Source organism: Atta colombica, unplaced genomic scaffold, assembly GCF_001594045.1.
Source record: "Atta colombica isolate Treedump-2 unplaced genomic scaffold, Acol1.0 scaffold3, whole genome shotgun sequence".
Lineage (NCBI taxonomy): Eukaryota > Metazoa > Arthropoda > Insecta > Hymenoptera > Formicidae > Atta > Atta colombica.
In genome coordinates, this window is record NW_017259403.1 from 436853 (window position 1) to 458733 (window position 21881).

Consider the following 21881-nt stretch of genomic DNA (forward strand, 5'->3'; position numbering starts at 1 on the left):
ATAACAATAAAATCGAAATCAATGTAGTAATTCCATTAACATATTCCATGCTAAAACAATTTTTGAGTTGTTCATCAGAGTGAATCACCAGTGACTCACGGCATTTTTATTTATGTTTATATTATACTTTTTGAGTAATATATATTTCTTAATAGTAAAAACTAAAAAAATTTTAAGAAGACCTAATATACTGCTCAGTGCTATAACTTGGCAGAGGCAAAAAAAAAAACACAAGCATAACGTCTAGGATCCAAGACGAAGAGTCCTAAAATAGAATTGACAAAAATAATTGTTAAATATGATATTTTTAAAAAAAGTAGAAAGATTTAGACGGCCGAAAATTGTGTAAAATACAAATGTCGTTTGCGGACAAACATACATAAATTTCTTTTCAGCATACTTTTAATGCTTTATTAATGAATAAAAATTCACAAAATATGAACAATTGAAGGTAATATTGACAATTAAAGGCGAATGCACACTGCTCTGTTCTTGCCACGATAACTCAAGAACGGCTGCAGATATCGATTCCATTGTTTCTTTTTTAGATAAAGATAAATTTTTTCATAAGCTACTTTTGTGCACAAAAATATATTTTTTAAGCGTGTTTTTTAACAATAAACAATTAGAATTTTTCGATATTTTCTATTTTTCATCGCCATTTTTATAATCTAATAATTCATGTTTTTTTTGTCAGATTTTAGGTCTAGACGAGAATCTCACCCAAAAAATTGAAAAATTCTTACCGTTTAAATCGTGGCAAGTACACAGGGCAGTGCGCAAATCATGCAGTCGCCTTTAATTATCAATATTGTCCTCAATTATTTATATTTTGTGAACTTTCGCAGTTCATTTTATTCGTTAAGAAAATGTTAAAACAGGTATTAAATTTGTATATTTTTATTCATTTATTCAGAAAACGGCATTTAAATTTTATACAATTTTCAGCCAAATATAAACTTTTCCATTCCTCTTAAATTTTAAATTCGATCTGTCATTCAAATGTCGGTGAAATGTGTGCGTCGAGTAGACAGTACATTGCATTATTTAGCGGTGTAATGATTGGTCATTGCATTGTTAATAAATCCAATATTTCTCACTTTTTTGTTTTTGCTTTATGTGAAAAAAATTTTAGTAAGTAAAAATTAAGAATTATTTAAATTCGAATAACAAAAAATATAATTTGAATCGAACTTTCAAACTTTACAATAATAAATAACAATAAAAAATTAAGGTTAATGAGAGTCAGCGTGGGAATAGGTAAGTATTAATTCATATAAAATACTTTCAGATGATGTGCAGCTTTATTCCGAAATCTTGAACGTTTTCACTTTCTTTGGAATCATCATTAATAAGTTAAACATAATTAACGATCAATAGTTAAACGATTTGTCCTTGATGAGTCACTATCAAGTTCCCAAGACTGAAGTGGAATATGATATATAAAGTTGTAACAATATGTAAGAGAATAATTTTCAAAAATTTGAGTAACTCACCTCAAACATTCGTCAACCATGTTACGAATATCTTTGGTAAGAAAAATTCTATAATTAATCGTGCTAAGAGCACCTATAAATGATTAACAGTTGATAATTCGGAGTTTCGGTTCTAACGAACATTTCAATCTTTCTGAGATCAAACCATGATAAAATTCTTATGTTATAAATAACAAATTACAAGAACATATATATAGATATTGTGTATAAAATTCTCAACTTGAGATATTCACTTTTAATAATGAATATTACAGGCAGAATTTTGACATTCTGATGGATTCGCCTCTTTCTCCGATGATCTTGTTTTGCAAAATTTAGAGATGGAGGCGTTGGAGAGCATTGTGAAGTGTCTATTACATTAAATACCGTAGTGCCGTTTTACATTAGACATATTGACGACATTGTGTTGGCTGCTCCCAATAATTTAATTCAAAACATTTTACACAACATTTAACTCTTTTCATAATAAGTTGCAATTTACACTTAAGAATGGGGGTGATAGTTTAATTTTTTAGAATAGCATTAATTTTTTAGATTTGACGATTATAAAGAATAACTATTTAGAATTTGACTATCATAAACCAATCTTTTCGGGAAGATACCTTAATTTTTTATTATCTCATTCGATTTCTCAAAAAAAAGGCATAGTGATGGGAATGATCGATAGGACTGTGATTTTTTCGGAACCGAAATTTCATCAAAAAAATATTGAGTTCGTAATAGTATGTTACTAACGAATGATTATCCAATAGAGTTATTTGAAACTATTTCTTCTAAACGTTTGAAATTTTTAATTGCTAAACGCTTCATGAGAGAGAAAAAATTTGACAACAATTATAATTCTGACAGAAATAATTTTGATAACAATAAATCTGATAATGACTGCAATAAAAATTCTGATTTGACAAGAATTCCTTGGTTTATTATTCCGTAAACTTCGACTACATCGGATATAAATTTTCATCGATCGATAAAAATGAAAATCTTAAGGTATCCTTTTTTAATAATAATAAGTTTAATAGGTTTATTAAGGTCCAGAAGGACATTCTTCCAAAAAATTATAATAAGAATATAATATACAAGATAGAATGTAAAGATTGTGATGCTTCCTACGTGGGTCAAACAAGTAAGAAATTAAACTCTAGGATTGCAGAACATCGCAATCATATAAACTGGAATACTACCAACAAATCAGTAATTACGAACTATAGAATGAGTTCAATTATGATTTTGATTGGGAAGATATCCAAATCCTGGAACGTGAGATATTTTTATATAAACGCTTAATTTCTGAGAAAGCGCACATTCTTATGCAAAAGAATGGTTTGTATTTACGATCAGACATTGATGGACTTTATCATGCTTATACTATGATGATTAACGAAATTGACCAATTAACTCATCTTATATTTACCCTATATTTTATTTATAATAATGTTTATTTATAATAATGTTCCACTCTTAAGAATTTTATTTTATGTCTCAAGTCAAATTAAATATTTTATACACTGTGTGTGTGTGTGTGTGTGTGTGCGCGCGCGCGCGTGCGTGCGTGCGTGCGTGCGTGCGTGCGTGCGTGTGTGTGTGTGTGTGTGTGTGTGTGTGTGTGTGTTCGTTATTTAAGTTTGTTGTTAAATTTGTTATTTATAACATAAGAATTTTGTATTTATCGATTTGATCTCAGAAAGATTAAAATGTTCGTTAGAACCATTTCAGATTTCGAATTGTCAACTTAATCATTTATAAGTGCTCTTAGCACGATTAATTTATTAATTAGAGAATTTTTCTTACCAAAGCTTCATGGTTGACATTTGTTTGAAATGAGTTGCTCAAATTTTTGAGAATTGTTCTCTTCACTATTATACATATTGTTACAATTTTATATATTCCATTCTTAGATAGATTCCACTTCGGTCTTGGGAACCTGATAGTGACTCATCAAGGACAGATCTAACATTAATCGTTAATTATATTTAACTATTGATGATGACTAAAGAGAATGGAAACGTTCAAGATTTCGGAATAAAGCATCTATCAATTGAAAGTATGTTCTTTAAAGTTTCTGCTGTCTAATATCACGGTACTGAGATATCATGCAATATGATTATCTGCTATTGGTTAATATTGTATAATTAGTAACATAACTTCGTAAGACAGAATAAACTAAATATATTTGGCTAACAAAACTTTGAGCTGCCTTATGCAGAAAAATACAATAATACTTGCGATCTCGATCGATCCATGATAATGGAGAAGCGGCGGGAAAATCGTTAGTTGTCCAGTAGAGCCAACTTTATCCCTAGTACGATAGAAAGACTCTAGCGCCATACGCATGCACAAACCTATTCCGTATAGGGCAGAAATTACAAAAAGAAAATCGCAAGACATACAGTCTAAATAGAATACGTAACAAAGTATTTACATGAATTAATATTATGCGCCTCTATTCCTGACTTTCATTAGCCTTAATTTTATTGTTATTTATTATTGTTAAATTCTTGTTGTATTATTGTAAATTATTATTGTTAAATGATTAACTGATTTTTTTTAAATAATTTCGATAATTTCGATCGAATATAATATTGCTAAAGATATAAATTATTAGTATTATGCAAGATACTTTATTTGCAAGAAACAAATACTCTGGAAAAAGTGGACAGAAGCACAATCAGTAAGCACAAGTACTATTAGAAAAACAAAATAGCTAATTACAGATACTCAAATATATCTTAAATGCATCTAGGAATAGATATCTTTATTTTTTAAAACTTCAAAATAAATAGGCCTTTATGACTTCATATTCGTACTTAATACATTTACGTATTATAAATATGTTTTATTATACTTATAAATGTATACTTATAAATGTAATGAATTTATCCAGAACATGAATGATCCATCACGTATAGTGCCCAAAACTAAGGTATGTACTGAGGATTAACATTAATATATGATTAAATATTTTTTTCATCCCACATTTAGTTTTTCTTTTCTTAATACCAAATCATATGTTTCTTCATCCATTTCAATTATCATAGAATCTTCATTTCTTATTCTTTATTCATTATTTCTTTCTCCTCTTTTATTAATTAATTTAATATTATTCTTGTCATTATTCTCATATGAAATCCCTCTTTTCCTAGTTCTATTTTGATTGTAATTATTAGTTCGTTATCATCCAGTTTGTATTCTGCTTTACTAATGTTGACGACATTAAAATACGGTCGCAGAACTGATTTAAATATATTTTAACAAATTTAGCAAAGTATAAAAAAACAAACTTGTTTTACTATAATGTTAGGTATTGTAACTTACATTTCGCTCGAGTAGTAGCGCTTAAAATTTTAAGCTTTTAAAATTCATTTTAATACATTTTCGTGCTCAATTCTGTGTCTAACTTACCTAACATTAACATTCTTTCTAATATGATTGAATATCAAATTATTAAAAATTGCTTGTCAATTTAATTTAATTCGTGATATTATTACAGTAGTTTAATTGCATTTATAAGTTTGGAAAACCAATTCGGCGCGCAGTTCGAATGAATGTAAGTGATATATATGCATGTATATACAGGGTGTCTATAAAGTCCCATCCAGGGACTTCAGGGAAGTTATACAATATATCTCGGAAACGGCTTTAGATGGTAAAATGTCTCAGACAAAAGTTATAAAACATTAAGGTGAATATATGATGAAAATACGGATTTGACTTTGAGTGACCTTCTGAAAGCTACATCAATGTGATCATTGTTTTCTTAAGTGGAATCCCTTATTTTTTATTGCATATTTTTATAGCTTACCTCGAGAGTTTTTCAAAACACTAAAATAAAATATTTTTTTGTTAAGTACTTTTCGAATTGTAAGGCTTAAAAGTTACAGTACAGCCGGAATTAGCATTATCCAAGGTGTCCGACTAGCGGCTAAAAACCTCTTGAATGTTATTCAGGATCATGACCTGGATAACATTTGTCAAGGTCAAAGTCATTGATTGTATTTCTTATTTTTATTTTTTCGTAAAAACGAATTTTTAGTGCAAAAATGAAAATAAGAAGAAACAATGGTCTTGATCTTGACAAATATTATCTAGATCATGATCTGAACAACATTTAAATAATTTTTAGCCGTCGGTCGGACACTTTGGGTAATGCTGGCGGTACTGTAATTTTCAATCCTCATAACACGAAAAATATTTAAAGAAAAAATGTTTCATTATATTATAATGTAATCTTACAATTAGCTGAGCAAAGTATGTTGTACATTTGGAAAAATTTCAGGTAATCTTAGAGAATAAGACGTAATTTTAAATACTCTAAAATAATTTTGGATAATCTTGGGTAATCCTGGATATGAGGTAAAATTTGATAATCTGGATTAATTTGAGATAGTTTTAAGTAATCTTAAATAATCCGAGATAAAATTTAAAGGTAATCCATATCAAAGATAATTTTTGTACACTATAATCGTGATCAACTCCTTGTATGTACAATTTTTAATTTCTTTTTTAATTAAAAAGTTGCGAAAAAAGCGATACAATAGGATCTCCACTTAGCTATTTCGTCAATTATTTATGTTTTTATTTCGAAGTGATACTAATACTAGATTTATTTATAGTGATTAAAACATTTGATAAATAATTCGAATATCTTTATTATGATATCCTAGAATATTTCCCCCGATTTCTATGTCATTCTCACGAAATAAGAATAAAGCTCATGGCACATAAACGTAAAGCCGTAAGATGTAAGTAGGAAATCATAACATGGAATTTGCTACTGGCCTTACGTTTTTGAGCTTTAACAGCTTGTGCTGTTCCATGACAGTCAGAATTTCGGAAAAGTAATAGAATAAGTATCAACCAGAATCATTGGGATGCATTACTGTTCGTCTGCACATATATGTTAAATACAAGATTATTGAAAATGAATTTCAATGCGTATAAAAAATATTCATTATTAATAAATAATTGTTCGATAAATATTAATTCATAATATATAAGCATTCATTTTTTCAGCATATAAATATAACTATTTATATCATTGGGGTAAAATTGCATGCTTGTCAGTCCGAAATTTTTGTAGCTGTGTTCTCCATGGACCAATATTTTCGAAATTGTGAAAAATCAGAAAATTTATTTTAAATATTTTATGAAAAAAGATTATTATGTAGTATTATTTAGTAAAAAAATTTGTAAGAAAATAAAATTTCGATATACTTTTTATTATAACAGAAGGTAAAAGAATCTTTTAAATTAAAAGATGGTTTGAGGTTAGAAGAAGAATAGTCCATTTTTCGAAAAAGTCGCTTCATGGGAAATACAGCCATATAAAAATTCCAGACCGACAAGCACGCAATTTTATAAATGGTTATATTTATATGCTGGAAAAATGAATATTTATACAAGGTGTCTCAATAATTATTATCACTTGAAATATCTTCTAATCTATAAAGTGTAAAGGAAAATTTATATATATTATATAATCAAAATTACACGATATAAAAGCGACTATCATGATGATAATATTTTTTGTTCAGATGGAGGCGTTTCGAAGATTTCAAGGTTAACTTTATTTTTTTAAATACAATTATATGAATTTTTTTACATAATATGATTCCTCTAATTATTCTGCATATAAAAGTAGTGATATAAAAAAACCAATAGTTTACGAGTTATTTAATATTTTATGTCAATATTTTATCTCGTAAACTATAGATTTTTTGCTATCATGATCTAATACTTTTATATGCAGAATAATTAGAGAAATCATATTATGTAAAAAAATTTATATAATTCCATTTAAAAAAACAAAGTTAACCTTGAAATCTTCGAAGCGCCTCCATCTTGACAAAAATTATTATCACTATGACAATCCCCTTTACATCATGTAATTTTGGTTATATAAATTTTTCTCTACACCTTTATAGATTAGAAGATTTTAGGTAGTAATAATTATTGAGACACCCTGTATAGTAAATTAATACTTATCGAACAATTATTTATTAATAATTAATTTCTTTTTATACATATAGAAATTCAATTTCGATAATCTTATATTTAGCGTATATGTGTAGATGGACTGTAATGCATTCCAATAATTCTGATTGATCTCCATTCTATATAACTTTTCCGAGATTCTGACTGTCATGGGATAGCACTCTTAGAAGACTAAAGGTCTATTCTTTTATGAAGAATTCTGAACTAGTTCTGAATTAGTGCAATATGTTAGTATAAAGCATACTATAGTCTCACTCTAAGAGTACGATTACATGTAGCGCTGTACAGAAACTAATTAAATAGAAACCGCGCAAACTGTGCCGCTTGTTTTTTTTCTTTATATGCATCGCGGTATGCAATATAGGCCAATGACATTCACATTACTAAGCACTTTTTAATAGAATTAATTGATTTAAATGCAATTATTAAGTAAATTCGTTGAAAAAATAAGAGTGTTGATGAAATGTATAAAAATAAGTTAATATATTAAAAAAAAATCATATTAAAGTTTATTTATCACTAGTCCGTGCCGCTTATCGCGTTACATGTAAAAGTGATGTCCCATGCAGCGAATTGTAAGCGGATTAGCGTATTGCCAATCACAGAATTATTTTTTTTAGATCTGCTTGCGAAATTTGCAAATAGAGAACGATTCTGTGATTGGCGATCTGCTAATCGGCTTACGCACGAATCGCTCTATGGAACATTAAGGACACAATTGTCGCGTACGTCAGTAAAAACAGCGGATCGTCAGTGATTGGTCGAATCTTTCGATATGCGAATACGCGCGTACAGTGATCATAGGACGGCACCCTAATAGGAGAGAAAAGAAACAGGTGGCACGGTTTGCGCGGTTCCTATAGTTATCTAGTTAATTTCTGTACCGCGTACCGCACTACATGTAATCGTATCCTAATTTATGCATCAGTGTACACCAGTTCAGAACTTAGAGTAGAAAAAGAACAGATCTTTAGATAGAATAGCAAGAAAAAAGTTCCGCGTGCATGCGTGCGTACGCATTACATTCATCAGGCATGGGAACGGCTTATATTTTTACTTTTTTTTTATTTTTTTTCATTTTTTTAGAAACATTCATTTTCATTTTTCCTTACTTTTCTCACTTTTTCTGTACAAATAAATATCAACATTAAAACCGAAGAAGAGAATAAGAAATTATTCAGAACAACCACTCACTGAGCGCATAATATAAAAATACAAGATGTAGCATTGCGCATAATAACTATAGCAATACTGGAAACAACCAATCAAATTTGCTCAAAAAATTCATTCTACTGCGTATCCACGGAAATGTTGAATTTATACTGGATCTGACGTGCATCGTACGACGATCTGCATCAGATCAGAAAGTAGAATTTTATTTCGTATCGATGCAAAATCCTGTTTTCTGATTGATTGCAGAGCGTTATTCGACACACGTCGGATCTTTCGGATCTAATGTGAATCCAGCATTAAGGCCATTCTATATTGATCGTATTATAGCGCCAGAAGCATCTTAAGACGCATCATGCGACTTTAAAATTGAAGTATCAGATTGGCTGAAACAACAAGCTTGTGACTTGCGATGTCTATGATACGACCAATGTAGAGTGACCATCCATGTATTCTTACAACTGATAAGTGAGGTTATTCTAAGTGCAGCCTTTGTGACCGTACGAGTCTACAAACAACATGAGTGCGAGCAAACACGAACAGATCTTGTGATTCGATGTGATGCGAACCGCAATATTATTCCTAGTGTAATCATTACAGTCTATTTAATCAGCATGTAAACAAATTGAATATTACTCTACGACATAGTTACAGTTTCTCAAATATTAAATCTTAAATAATAAATAGTTATGATTTGTATATTAATGTTGCGAATATTAATGTATAGAGGTTATAATTGATACAAATTAATAATTTAGAACAGCTACCTCACCTTCAATTTTGATGAAATCGAGCTAATTCGAAGCGTTTTCACTCAAAATGAAAGAATCCGGCAAAAAATATAGCAGTCGATCTCGCGAACCGAGACATTAAGCATTAAAGTTGATTATTGAGGTTAGGAAATCTGTCACACAACTTAATGCAGCGCTATATACACGTATTTTAGTCAGTATTTATTTAGAATCGCTACCTCAACCGCTTCCGATTTTAATGAAATTAGACTTATTCGTTGTGTTTTCATTCAAAACGAAAGCCTACTCTAATTGCTCTAATATGCGAAAAGTTGTAAACTCGCATTGAATCGCTCATGGGTTTACAACTTTTCACGTGAAGTGAAATTTAACACATAGGTTTCCAAGTTAACACGCAAAGCGAGATTTAATAAAAAAATTGATTTTGATTTTACAAGAGGGAAAGGGGAGCGGGAATCCTTCGCACATATTATATGTACTTAGCGATTGCAGAGAATTTTGCCTCCTTCATGCGCGCTATTTTTTTTACTATCTCTGCGTGCAACTTGGAAACCTGTATTATATGTGGATCCGCACTTTACGTGAAAAGTTGTAAATCCATAAGCCATGAAAAGATGATCCGAATCAAACATTAATATATCAATGTAGAAGTAAATTAATAAAATACATGCACATGTAGTCTTAGAGCACGAAAATGTGATCGCAGTACATGCATCGCAGTATTTCGCGTGACAGATTTTCTAACCTCAATAGTTGTCTTTAATGCTTAATATCTCGGTTCGTGTGGCCGACCGCCACATTTTTCAGCCGAATTCTTTCATTGTAAAAACGCGTCGAACGAGCCTAATTTCATTGAAATCGAAAGTGAGGTAGTTATTCTAAATAATTACCTATGCAATACTAGCTTTGCTGATGAATTTTATGAAAATATTTTAATTTTTGTTATTGTCAGAAATATTAAATATTGTCAGGAATATTAAATATATAGTAGTAGAGAGAAGATGATCTCTAAGAAAAAAATAGATAAAAATCCAAAATGTACTATGCATGCAGAATGATTGATACGCTTGACCATCGAATTGAATCGTGAGGAAGAAAGGAATCTACAATATTATTCTGTGAAATCTGTATGTGTCGCATCCATTGTGCAATTAAAGAATATCAGGCTAAATCTCAGCATGTAACCTCTGCGTATAAACTGAATGCGGATATTAAATTTAATATTAGTCAATTTTATCTTGATTTGATATTACATGCAGTATCATCAAAAACTGATAAACTTCAAGAAATATTCAATCCAAATATTCAATTAGTTTATTTAGCAAGATCATTCATTTCAAGTTCAAATTTTTCCTGTGCCTCAGCTGGTTTGACCCAGTATAAAATGTAATCTAGTATAAAATGGAATCTATATACATCATAAAAAAAAAAGAAATTGTTTGGACCAGAATTATCTTGGATCATAAAATGTGTTTTAAATAATTTTTCTTCGTTATCATGTGAGAATTGCAAATTTATTGAGAGCTATATTCAACACAGGTTTTGACACATTTTCATTCAGTAAGAAAAAAAATTGAATATTTGCAAACTGACCCTTTGTTTGGGCCCTTTTGTAAATTAGTAGTGAAGATGCACAGAAAGACTCATTTGTGATTTGTTATGATAAAATTACTAATTCAAAAGGAATGAAAAAGTTATAAATTTCAATTTTGGTCAGAAATTTTAAATGAAGTAATCTTTTGTCATCTTCAAACATTTTTCTTAGAACATGTTACTGAAATTTTAAAGACTGTATATTTAATGCTTTAAAAAACAACCTCTCTTTATAAAATGTTATCTTGTGACATGTTGTCTTGTGACAGTCTCAATATTAACAAATTTATAATACGTTAAGTTAATGAGATGTAAGAAAAGAAAATAATGGAATGGGACTGATATCTATGATATATCATAGAAATGTGCAATTTACATATAGTCCATAATTCTTTTAAGAAAGTATTAGATTCTTTAGAATATGATGTAAATTCCTTTTCTATCCATGTCTATAATTGGTTTTATTGGCCCAACAGATTAGAAGATTTGCAAAAAGAAGACTTTACATTAAATATTTAGTTATAATGTATAGTTATAATAATCTTGTCACTCTAAAGAATTTACTTTTGGCTAAAGATGTTAGATGTGGAGATTTAACAGAAAATGAACTTTCTTCTCAAGATATTAAAGAAGTTGATATTCTCAATTTTCGAAAATCGGCATAAGTTCATTATAAAGTGGCAACAATGTATTTACTTAAGAAGTCTATTCTAAGTTTATCAAAAACAAAGCGTTTTCGTCTTCTTCCTTCAGAAATAAAAAAAAAAGCAATTTCCTAAGAGAATATATATTTATAGTTAAAATACCTCTAAATCAAATTTCAATAATACATTCTTAGATGAATAGAAGATTCTTCAAAAAAAGAATCTTCCTACATGGGACAATGGCCGAATTGATCATTGGAAATTTTTGATCTAAAAAAATAATTTCATTAAACCAAAATATCCAAACATTCAGAAAATTATAAAGCTCTACTTCCTGCTCTACTTACTGCTCTATTTCTAGCTTATGATGGTTCTGATATTGAAAGGAATTTTTCAGTCTCAGTTCGTTTTGACAAATGACAAATCTGGAATGACAGAGAATTCTTAATACCAAATTAAATATCAAGCTTGGAAATATTTTAATAGTTAACCTGAAATGGTGCCAATGATCACAGATTTAATAATCTCTGTTAGATTATTGCACATAGCAAATATAAGAAATATTTAAAAGAAAAAAAAATCAGAAAAAAGAAGAAAGATAATGAAGAAGTATGGAAAAGATCAGAACTTCTAAAAAAACCAAAATAGAGTTAGATAAGACATAAAAGAGCTTTCTTGAGAAGAAAATAAAAAAAGCTAAAAACTGAGATGCAAAAAAAAGTAGCAAGTGATTCACTTCTTTAAGAGAGAGAGACTGAAGAAAGCATTAGATAGTAAAGACATATATAGGGTTAAGGTTAGGATATAATAGAATGCTTGAGGATGCGGTGTCGATTAGAGAGCAATTAAAATCATCTGATGTTGAGCCACTTCAAAAGAAACTCGATGATAAGAAATCACGTTTGATAATTTTTTTGCAGTAAAACCGAAAGATTAAAGGAAATTGAAAATAATGATGGGTATTATATCGTATATATTTTTTATTTTCTTTTTTATAATATAAAATGAAAAACTATGTAACTTAATTTAAAAATAGTTAATTAACTAGTCTTATTTTAATAGAAAAATTCGTAATTTATTGTTTTTATTTTGAAAATTTATTTTTTAGAAGATATCTGGGAGAAATCTTAATATATTTCTTAGAGGTGTGCAAATTAATTTGAATCGAATCGAATCAGTGGATTTGATTCGATCCGTTTTTGAATCTGAGAGATTCGAAACCGAATAATTCGAAATTTCGAATCATTTGCTTCTTTTATGCTTCAATTTATACGATTCTCTCTCTCTCTCTCTCTCTCTCTCTCTCTCTCTTCCCTATATCTGCTGCGACCAATCTTGTATTAGCGCTTATTAATCTTCAAGCAAGCGCGTGCGCTTATTGATTTATATTATGAAAAAAACGCTTCATTTTTAAAGTATTATTCATTTTGTTTAAACCAATGAAACTGAAATAAAGGTACATATTTAACACAACAATTAGCTTTAAATTAAGTTTCGACACACTGAAAGAAACGTTTTATACGATATAACCATTCATTTTGTTGACCAACAAAATGTATGATTAACAAAAACTTTCTTACTTTGTCAAAAAATTGTAAAAAATTGTCCTAATTAAAATTTACGATAACCAAATCTTGATTAAAAAAACAAATTAGAATTACAAAAATTTTGATTAAAACGACACAATTTTTTAATGAAAGAATAAGAAAGTTTTTGTTAGTCAAATATCAACAAAATAGATGATTGGATGGTTATATGTACTAAATATTATTTTTCCGTGCAGAATAAATAATCACTAATTCTTTTAAAACAATACTTTATAACCACAATTATTATTTATTTATTTATATGTATATGAAAGTTTAAGTTTCTAATTTATCAATAATTTATCAATCAATATTATGTTATGTGATATTTTATGTACTAGAAACAGACTAATAAAAGTTAATTTAAAAGAATTTAAAAGATAGATTAAATATTTTCAACGGTCCAAATCTCTTTAAATAAATGAGAAAATGGGTCATTTTTAATGTGCAGGTATTATCAGAAAGTATTATTTATGTCACATTATCAACTTTTTTTAAAATACTTGTACATTCAAAATGAATTTTTAAGTTTTTTTTAACTCTCAGTATGTGAAAATTTTATTCGATTCGATTCGACCTTACAAATACTTAATTCGCATACCTCTAATATTTCTTGAAATATAGAGCAATATAGTTTGAATTTTATTATATCGTTAATGCGTTTGAGATACAATCTAATTTCTGTTTTTATAATGAAAGAATTTTTATTATTAGCTTGAATAAGTATTATGCCATTTATCTAAAATTTAATTAGAAATACAATTAATAATAAAAAAATTTTTTAAATTAATTTTAGATTTTATATGTATTACATCCTTACGAATTGAAATACAAATTTTGCAGGCTTTTATTATCAAATTATTTTTAATTTCATAGACGTAATTTAAATGTAATTAGCATGTCATAGGTAAACTAATTTTTAACATCAAATTCTTAGAAATATTCATTTTTCACTTTCAGGAAAACACCTTTTTTTAAATCGATTCACAAACTTTTTTCACTTTTTCGAAAATGAAACTTTTATCACTACTTTTGATACTTATAGTCGCTTCCAAGTCTGCATTATCTATATCTATATTCATATATCTATATTCTATATCTATAGTCATTTCCGCTGAATCATATACAGTATAATATTTATAGTCAATTAATAGTCATTTATTAAATGTCAAACTATTCTTAACTTATTCAAAGAACTTCATTTCTGCTTGTTACAGAGAAACAACAATTTTAATTTATCTTTGAACGTTCCACAACATCATCAAACATTGTACCATCACGGCAGTTACAATATGTCGGACCAGGTGAGTAATCGCCGGCAATAACATTTTCAATATCACTTTGCTTTACGATGTAAATAGTTCTTTTTAACGAATTTTTGTCTGTTCAAACACGAATCTATCGACAAAATTTGGTTAGCATATCGTAGTTTTTAGAAAAATGACGTCTAGGAGGTAAAAAATGACAGTTTTGAAAATTTTTATGACATAACCAGTATTATTTTTTTTTCTAAATTTCGATGTGAAGTTGAAATGCAGGAAAAATATGATAGTTATCAGTATAAAGAAAGAGCTACGTGTGTATTTTGAAATGTTTAGATGAAGGTTTGTGAAGTTGGCACTCCTAAATGCGAATTTTGACATCACATTTGATTGTCCACTATTTATTTACATTTGTCTATAAAAAAATTTGTTGTCCATCCTCGAAAAAAAATTATAAATAAATAAATTGTAGCATCCCCATGTAAATATTCTTCCGAATTACATATGTATTATGGATTTAATTGTCCACCATGCTTAACACGCATTTGTTTACGCATAATTTTCTTTTGTCCACTTTTAAAAAAAAATTATGAACAAATTAATGTTACACAATTCAAGTATACATGTAAGTGCGCCTACTTCCTAATTACATATAGGATACGATTGTCCATCATGCATACGCGTTTGTTCACACATAATCGTCCAACTTTTAAAAACCTAACCTTTGTCCAACTTTTAAAAAAAAGTTACAAATAAATTAAAGTTAAACAATTCGTCACTGACAAACGAAGACAATTGATACGTATGGCCAATTGAATCTCTTATGTAATTAGGAAGTAAAGCACTTATACAGTGACGAATTCTTTTAAGTTTAATTTGTTTATAACTTTTGCAAGGCGAACAAAAAACAATTACGCATCGACAAACGCGTACTCATGATGGACAATCGAATCCCGTAATTCGGAAGAATATTTACATGGGATTGCTACAATTTTTTATTTATTTATAATTTTTTTTCGAAGATAGACAAAAATTTTTTTTATTAACAAATGTGAATAAATAGTAGAATCAAATGCGATGTAGATTTTGTCAAAATTCGCATTTAGGGGTGCCAACTTCACAAATCTTTTAGATATACTGAAATATGTAGAATAGAATGGAGTACTTAGGTATAATTATTGATAGACTTCTATTTAAAGACAATTGCGATGCAAATGATAAAAAAATAGAGAAAAAAGAACAAATATCGCCATATTTATATCGATATATTAGGTGTATAAGCTTAAATCCGCTGTTTTTTAATCAGAAAAACACTTTTTTTTTCCTAGGAAGCAAAAACAAATTTATTCATAATTGTCCTCGCTAACTATACATTTTTTCTCATCTTTCGGGCAATTTGTGTTACCACGCCAAAAATTTCCTCATCTTTCGAGGCAAACTACTCATCAAGCCATTTTCGGACATCTTCGTAAGAATCGAAGTGCCGCTCAGCGAGCGCGTGGCCGACGAAAACAGATGATAATCAGAAGATGCCAGGTCTGGTGAGTAAGCGAGATAGGGTAGCACTTCCCAGTTGAGTATCTCCAAGTAGTTCGGACCATTGTTGTCGTGGAGGAAAATCAGCTTGTCATGTCTTTTCCGATAATGTGGCCTTTTTTCACGCAGAGCATGGTGCAATTTGATCAGTTGTTGGTAGCGGTGAGCTTTAACAGTTTTACCAGATTTTAACAGCTCGTAGTAGATGACACTCTTCTGATCCCATCAAACGCACAGCATCGTCTTCCGTCCGAAGCGATTTGGTCTTGAGGAAGATGTTGATGGTTGAGTAGAATCAACAATTTTTCCAAGATTTCTTGCGTTTAGGATTCTGAAAATAGATCCACTTTTCATCGCCTGTCACAATCCGATGCAGGAACGACTTTCTTTTTTGTCTGGCAAGCAGAATTTAGCATGTGTTTTAGCGCTCCATCTGCCTATCGTTCAATTCATGCGGCACCCATTTTCCGATCTTTTGAACCTTCCCCATGGCATGTAGCCGCATAGAAATGGCTGCTTGAGAAACACCCAATTGCTCGGCAAGCATTTTTTGCGATTGGGTATCGTTCTCGTCCAAAAGAGCCTGCAATTGACAGTCCTCAATCTTCCTGGGCCGATTTTCACGCTTCTTGTCACTCAGGTCAAAATTGTCGTCATTGAACCGGCGAAATCAATCTTTGCTTTGTTGTTTCCGATAAAGTATTGTCGCCATAGGTCTCCACAAGCATGCGATTCGGCAGCCGATTTCTTCAAATTGAAACAGAAAAGCAAAGCTTCCCGCATATGCTTTTTTTTAGCAAAAAACTAGACATGATTACGAAAATGTATGTTGTTGTATGAAATTGCTGATGATGTGCACTGATTAATGTTGACAGAAGTCAAACACATAAAAAAAGTGTGTTGTGTGCCCAGGAGCTTTGTACGCTCACTAATGCCACTTATAAGCATACAGCGGATTTAAGCTTATACACCTGGTATAAATGTATTATACGTTAGATAATTCATAGTACTTTATATTGGATGTTTAATATTGTTGATATAGGAGAAATATAATTGAGTAAATTTTAGAAGGCGCAAAAAAGACATTTACAATTTGTAAGTAACATTAATTGATTTATTTTATATAATAAGTTATACATTTTTACTCCTTCATTAAACACATACTTTTTTTACGCACTTCTTGTGCTGCAAAATTTTATTACAATAATGTCCTCTATCGTGATCATCTTTCACTCTTATTATTCCTATTATTTCTAATAGAAATGCAATCGTAAAATTATCGAATATCGGATATCCGAACAGAACATCGGATAACATCGGATATTCGATAGCTCGAGGATCGAAAGAGGTAATTTCTTTAAGTCGGATATTTGATATTTTGCGGACCGGATTCCAAGAAAGTGTTTTCTAATAAAAAGCCCTATAGAGAAAAAGATTATAATTTTGCAACAATATATTATATAAGATAGCATCACTAATATGCATACTTATACTCTAGAACATAAGAAGAAATTTAATGATATTAAATTTTAACTAGATATATTCCCGGATACTAATGATATCCTATTACCCGGTTGGATAGTAAAAAAATGCCGGATAATACCGGATACCAGATACTTTTCGGATATCCGGTGCATTCCCTAATTTCTAACTTATTTCTCAACTGCTGTGACAATATTGTTTAAAATCTTAAAAATAAAAGTACACATGGTGAAACATAATCTCCGTTTTTATTAGAAAAATAATATGAAATGAGAGTAAAAGAAATAATCACGATAGAACATTGCAATATATTTTGCAGAACAAGAAATGCACAAAAGAGTACGTTTAATGAAGAAGTATAAGCCTTATGAAATATATATAACGCCTTATAAAATAAACACTTTTATGAAATAAAAGTATGAGAGACTTATGCCTTTTAAGTAAAGAAAAGAATATAAAGAATATATATCATTTAATGCTGCTAAGTAAAACATTTTATATTGTAAAGTTTAGATTATTCGCATAAGTTTTATTTTGAAATAATTGAGAAAGTGTGTGCGCGCGCGCGCGCGCGTGTGTGTGTGTGTGTGTGTGTTAATAAGAAGTCATTCATTTATTTTCTCTCTTTCTCTCTCGACACAAGGTCACAGCGTATAGTTCAACAAAAACCATCTATCTTTCTACTTGCTACATATAACTTGGGAGTCATTACACTTCTTTATTTCTAATCTTCAGATTTTTCAAAAATATTCTTCGTGAAATCCTTATTTCTATATTGAGAGAAAAATTTTATAAATAATTGTTTGAATACTAATATAACATTTGTTTACGCAAAATAAATATCGTTAAATAGAATATAATAACAGGTAAATCAAATTAATGATTCTTGTATCAAATAAATATATGTTTAGTGTCAAATAAATATATATTTAGTACATATTCACCTAGCACTATTCGATCAAATATTTATTAAAATTTAGTACATTTTTTTCTCAGTGTAATATTGTATTTTTAACAAATAAATAATAATTAAACTTTAATAGATAATTCGTAATGAAATAATTTGTAATTTGTATACGAGCATAAAATAGAAATAAAATAAATAAAAAAATAATAATTTAACAAGTAAAAGTGGTTGCATAACTAGGAAAACCATCTAAATAATATTTCTTCAGAAGGAGAAGCAAGTTGCGAAAATCATGTGCAAGTTTTAACGAGTTGTCGGAACGAGTTTAGTTCACATCGAGGAAAAGAAAAACGACGAAAACAACAACGATGGCAGGAAGAACGATATTTCTTCGTTGTTCGTTTGCTTTTCTGTTCATCTTCACGTTTCATCCACAGTCTTGGGCCAATCGTATTATTTTCCTTATCTGTTTTCTTTTTTTAACTTTCCATTTACCTGCAATCTTATGTGATTGCAAATACGAATTTAATAAAGGAAAGGAGAAATAAGTGTACATGATACCATAATGAAAGATGGCTTATTAAGTAACGATATACATTAAAGTATCGTTAAACATTTAATTAACGATTATTCTGTTGAATAAAGTACCCGCATAGAATTTTCCAAAATTTTCTCAATTACAGCATAGATTACAATCAGAATGACCAATTTTATCCTAAATTGCTATATCGCACTGAGATTCTAATTGGGAAATCTATTTTTAACGCAAATATGGGTTTTATGTTTAGAATCGAAATAGAAAGAATACATAAGAATTCGCATTTGTTTGTTCGTGATTAACATTGGTATATCTGTGGAATCAAAGAGAGAATTTCCATTTTCATAATCGCTGTATACACATATAAACTTTATATATACATATACATGGTATTTGGAAAATAATGATAAATCTTTCATATAGGGGTATTTAGAATGGACTAAACTGAGAAGAAAAGTCCTGTACCATTTTGCAATTTTCGCAATAGTTAACAAGATATTAATTGCTAAACATTGTCGAAAATTGGTCTTCAATAATTTTTTACTCAAATATTATTAACTTTACAAAAAAACTGCAAAAGACAAAAATTGTTTTTCTTTTCATAGAACTCTACGAATTTTTTGAGAATTTTTTATCAACTTTTTAGTATAGCATTTTCTCATTTTTAACAACTTGAAAAAATACAATACTAAAAAATTCTGAAAAAATTAAAAAAAAATTTTAGACATCTATGAGGAGAAAATAAACAATTTTTATCTCTTGCAGTTTTTCTGCAAAGTTGATAGTATTTGAGTAAAAAATTATTGAAAATTTTCGGTAATTTTAGCAATTAGTATCTTGTTAACTATTGCGAAAATTTCAAAATAGTAGAGGATTTTTTTTCATAGTTTAGTCCATTCTGCCCTTATGCGAAAAATTTATTTTTCAAACACTTTGTATTTATTTTTTTATAACCGTACTCGCGAGTGATGACACAACTTCGCGTTTTATTACAAGTGTCATTTGGCAACTAGTCTTACCTCAGTACTCAGAAAATCGGTAGACACATACTGAATCGTCGTGGAATTCCTCTAATTTGAGTTGGGCGCCAGGCACAAGTGAGCGTGCCACTCTTCTGTACTTTACTTACTTTCGACAATTATTCTCGACACTTCTCGATTATGACGGATGATAGCCAACTTCTCAGCTCCAGAATAGGCAGAGATGGAAGATCGCTCGGAGCAGGAATAAATTGAAAGGTGAAAGAGAAGAAGTACAAGAATTACATACAAATGAATAATAAATTAATAACAAACATGTATTTACCATTTTAACTGTACATTATAGACATTGTAACGGATAAAAATTTGATCATATACGCAATCATATACGTGTATTACCTCAAATACTATACACGCATTAACAAAACGATTATTTGAATTCCTAGTGTGATATGAATGTGAGAATAATCGTCTAATTGCTTTAAAATAAAACTAATAACGCGGACATACAATCATTATGAATTCGCCAATCAAACAAATACTATAGTCTATCGAGCCTTTTCTATAAAATCTCATATAAATGATTTTCGAGGCTATATATGAAATTATCCGGCGACTTGAATGGGACCGTTAGTGCAGAGAAAAGGAAAATCACGACTCGATATTGCTGCATATCATACAAGATGGCGATCTAACGCACGATTACATGCAAAACGAAATACGGTAATATTGTGAGCGGCGAGCATTACACGAAAATATAATATATAATAATCGAGCTAATCCGGGGGATCCAAATTATTTATTACTCACGGTAGCTCTTTATATAGGCCATAGTCTCTCGGCTCGAATTCAACATGAGATTTACCCGATCTCGCAATGTAAGGGATCGACCTTACAATAATTTAATGCTTGTCTCGCCGGTATATCCTCCTCAATTTCTTCGGTAACTGATCGATAGCCTGACTCTCTAGATCATACGAGTACTGCGTCTTCGCTCCTAACGGCGAATCATCGGATTCCGCTTTAGGCTCGTGCCACAACGCAAGTGGTTTCCGTATGCTCGGCGGGAGATACACAGGTTGCGAGGTCCTTTGGGATCGAGCTATCCTGGCGCTTGATTGGCCGATAGACCTCTCGTGCGACTCCGTGAATCGCATGGGCGCCCATGATAGCCACGTAACTTTGCGTGGTCTGGCGCGAAATCCGAATTTCAATAGGGCAGTTTTCTTTCAGTTAAATCTTCTCATTTTTGCCATGGAATGAATTTTGCCCTACGCAGTTCTTCCTGGTAGAGCTTGGGCCGCTGATTTCTTGGCAGGCGATTCCAGCTCGGAAAGTTTCATGATTCTTTAGGCACGTATTTCGTGCAGCTTCTTCATGTGAGGCTCTCATCTCAGATTTTCGGATCCTTAAATTCTTCCTGCAAAACAGGATCAGCAAACAGTAAATGCAAATAGAAGGAATAAATAAAAAATATGACCTGCATCTAATCCGGAAATATTCCGAGGCCTCTTCTCGGTAATGATCTTCTTTCGCGGTCTTCTTCTCATCTGGCAACCGGGTGAGACAAGAACTTAGTTTACAACCATCAAACATCAGTTCACAATCCGCAACATAGCCACCGATCGCTGGCTATCGCTAAAAATGTTTGCAAAAGATGACAAAAAAAATGAAATAGAGTAAAACAGTGCACGAAAGTCAGTGTTCGCACGTACCAGATATATAAATATGAAACCGGAATTTTTTAATAGAAAATACACATTTATTGCATGAAAATGATAAAAAATATTTTATTCGAAGTATTGCCCATCGTAGCTATACATTTTTTCCATCTGTTTGACAATTTGTGGATGTCACGCCAAAAGAATTGTTGTTTTTTTTGAGCCAAATCAGTCATCTAGCCATTTTCGTACATCTTCGTAAGAAGTGAAGCGCTGCTGA

General features: G+C 30.1%; 1 protein-coding gene across 2 annotated transcripts in view; it reads left to right on the forward strand.

Moving 5' to 3' along the window:
- LOC108690199 (TOX high mobility group box family member 4-like) overlaps positions 1-21881 on the forward strand; it is a 265219-nt gene that overhangs the window by 80630 nt on the left and 162708 nt on the right. For both annotated transcript variants that reach the window (XR_001931869.1, XM_018197379.1), the window contains exon 2: positions 14453-14539. Coding sequence is in view for 1 of the 2 variants with exons in the window: in XM_018197379.1 (XP_018052868.1) it covers positions 14453-14539 (87 nt within the window). In the remaining variant the exon portion in view is untranslated. The remainder of the gene's footprint in view (positions 1-14452; positions 14540-21881) is intronic.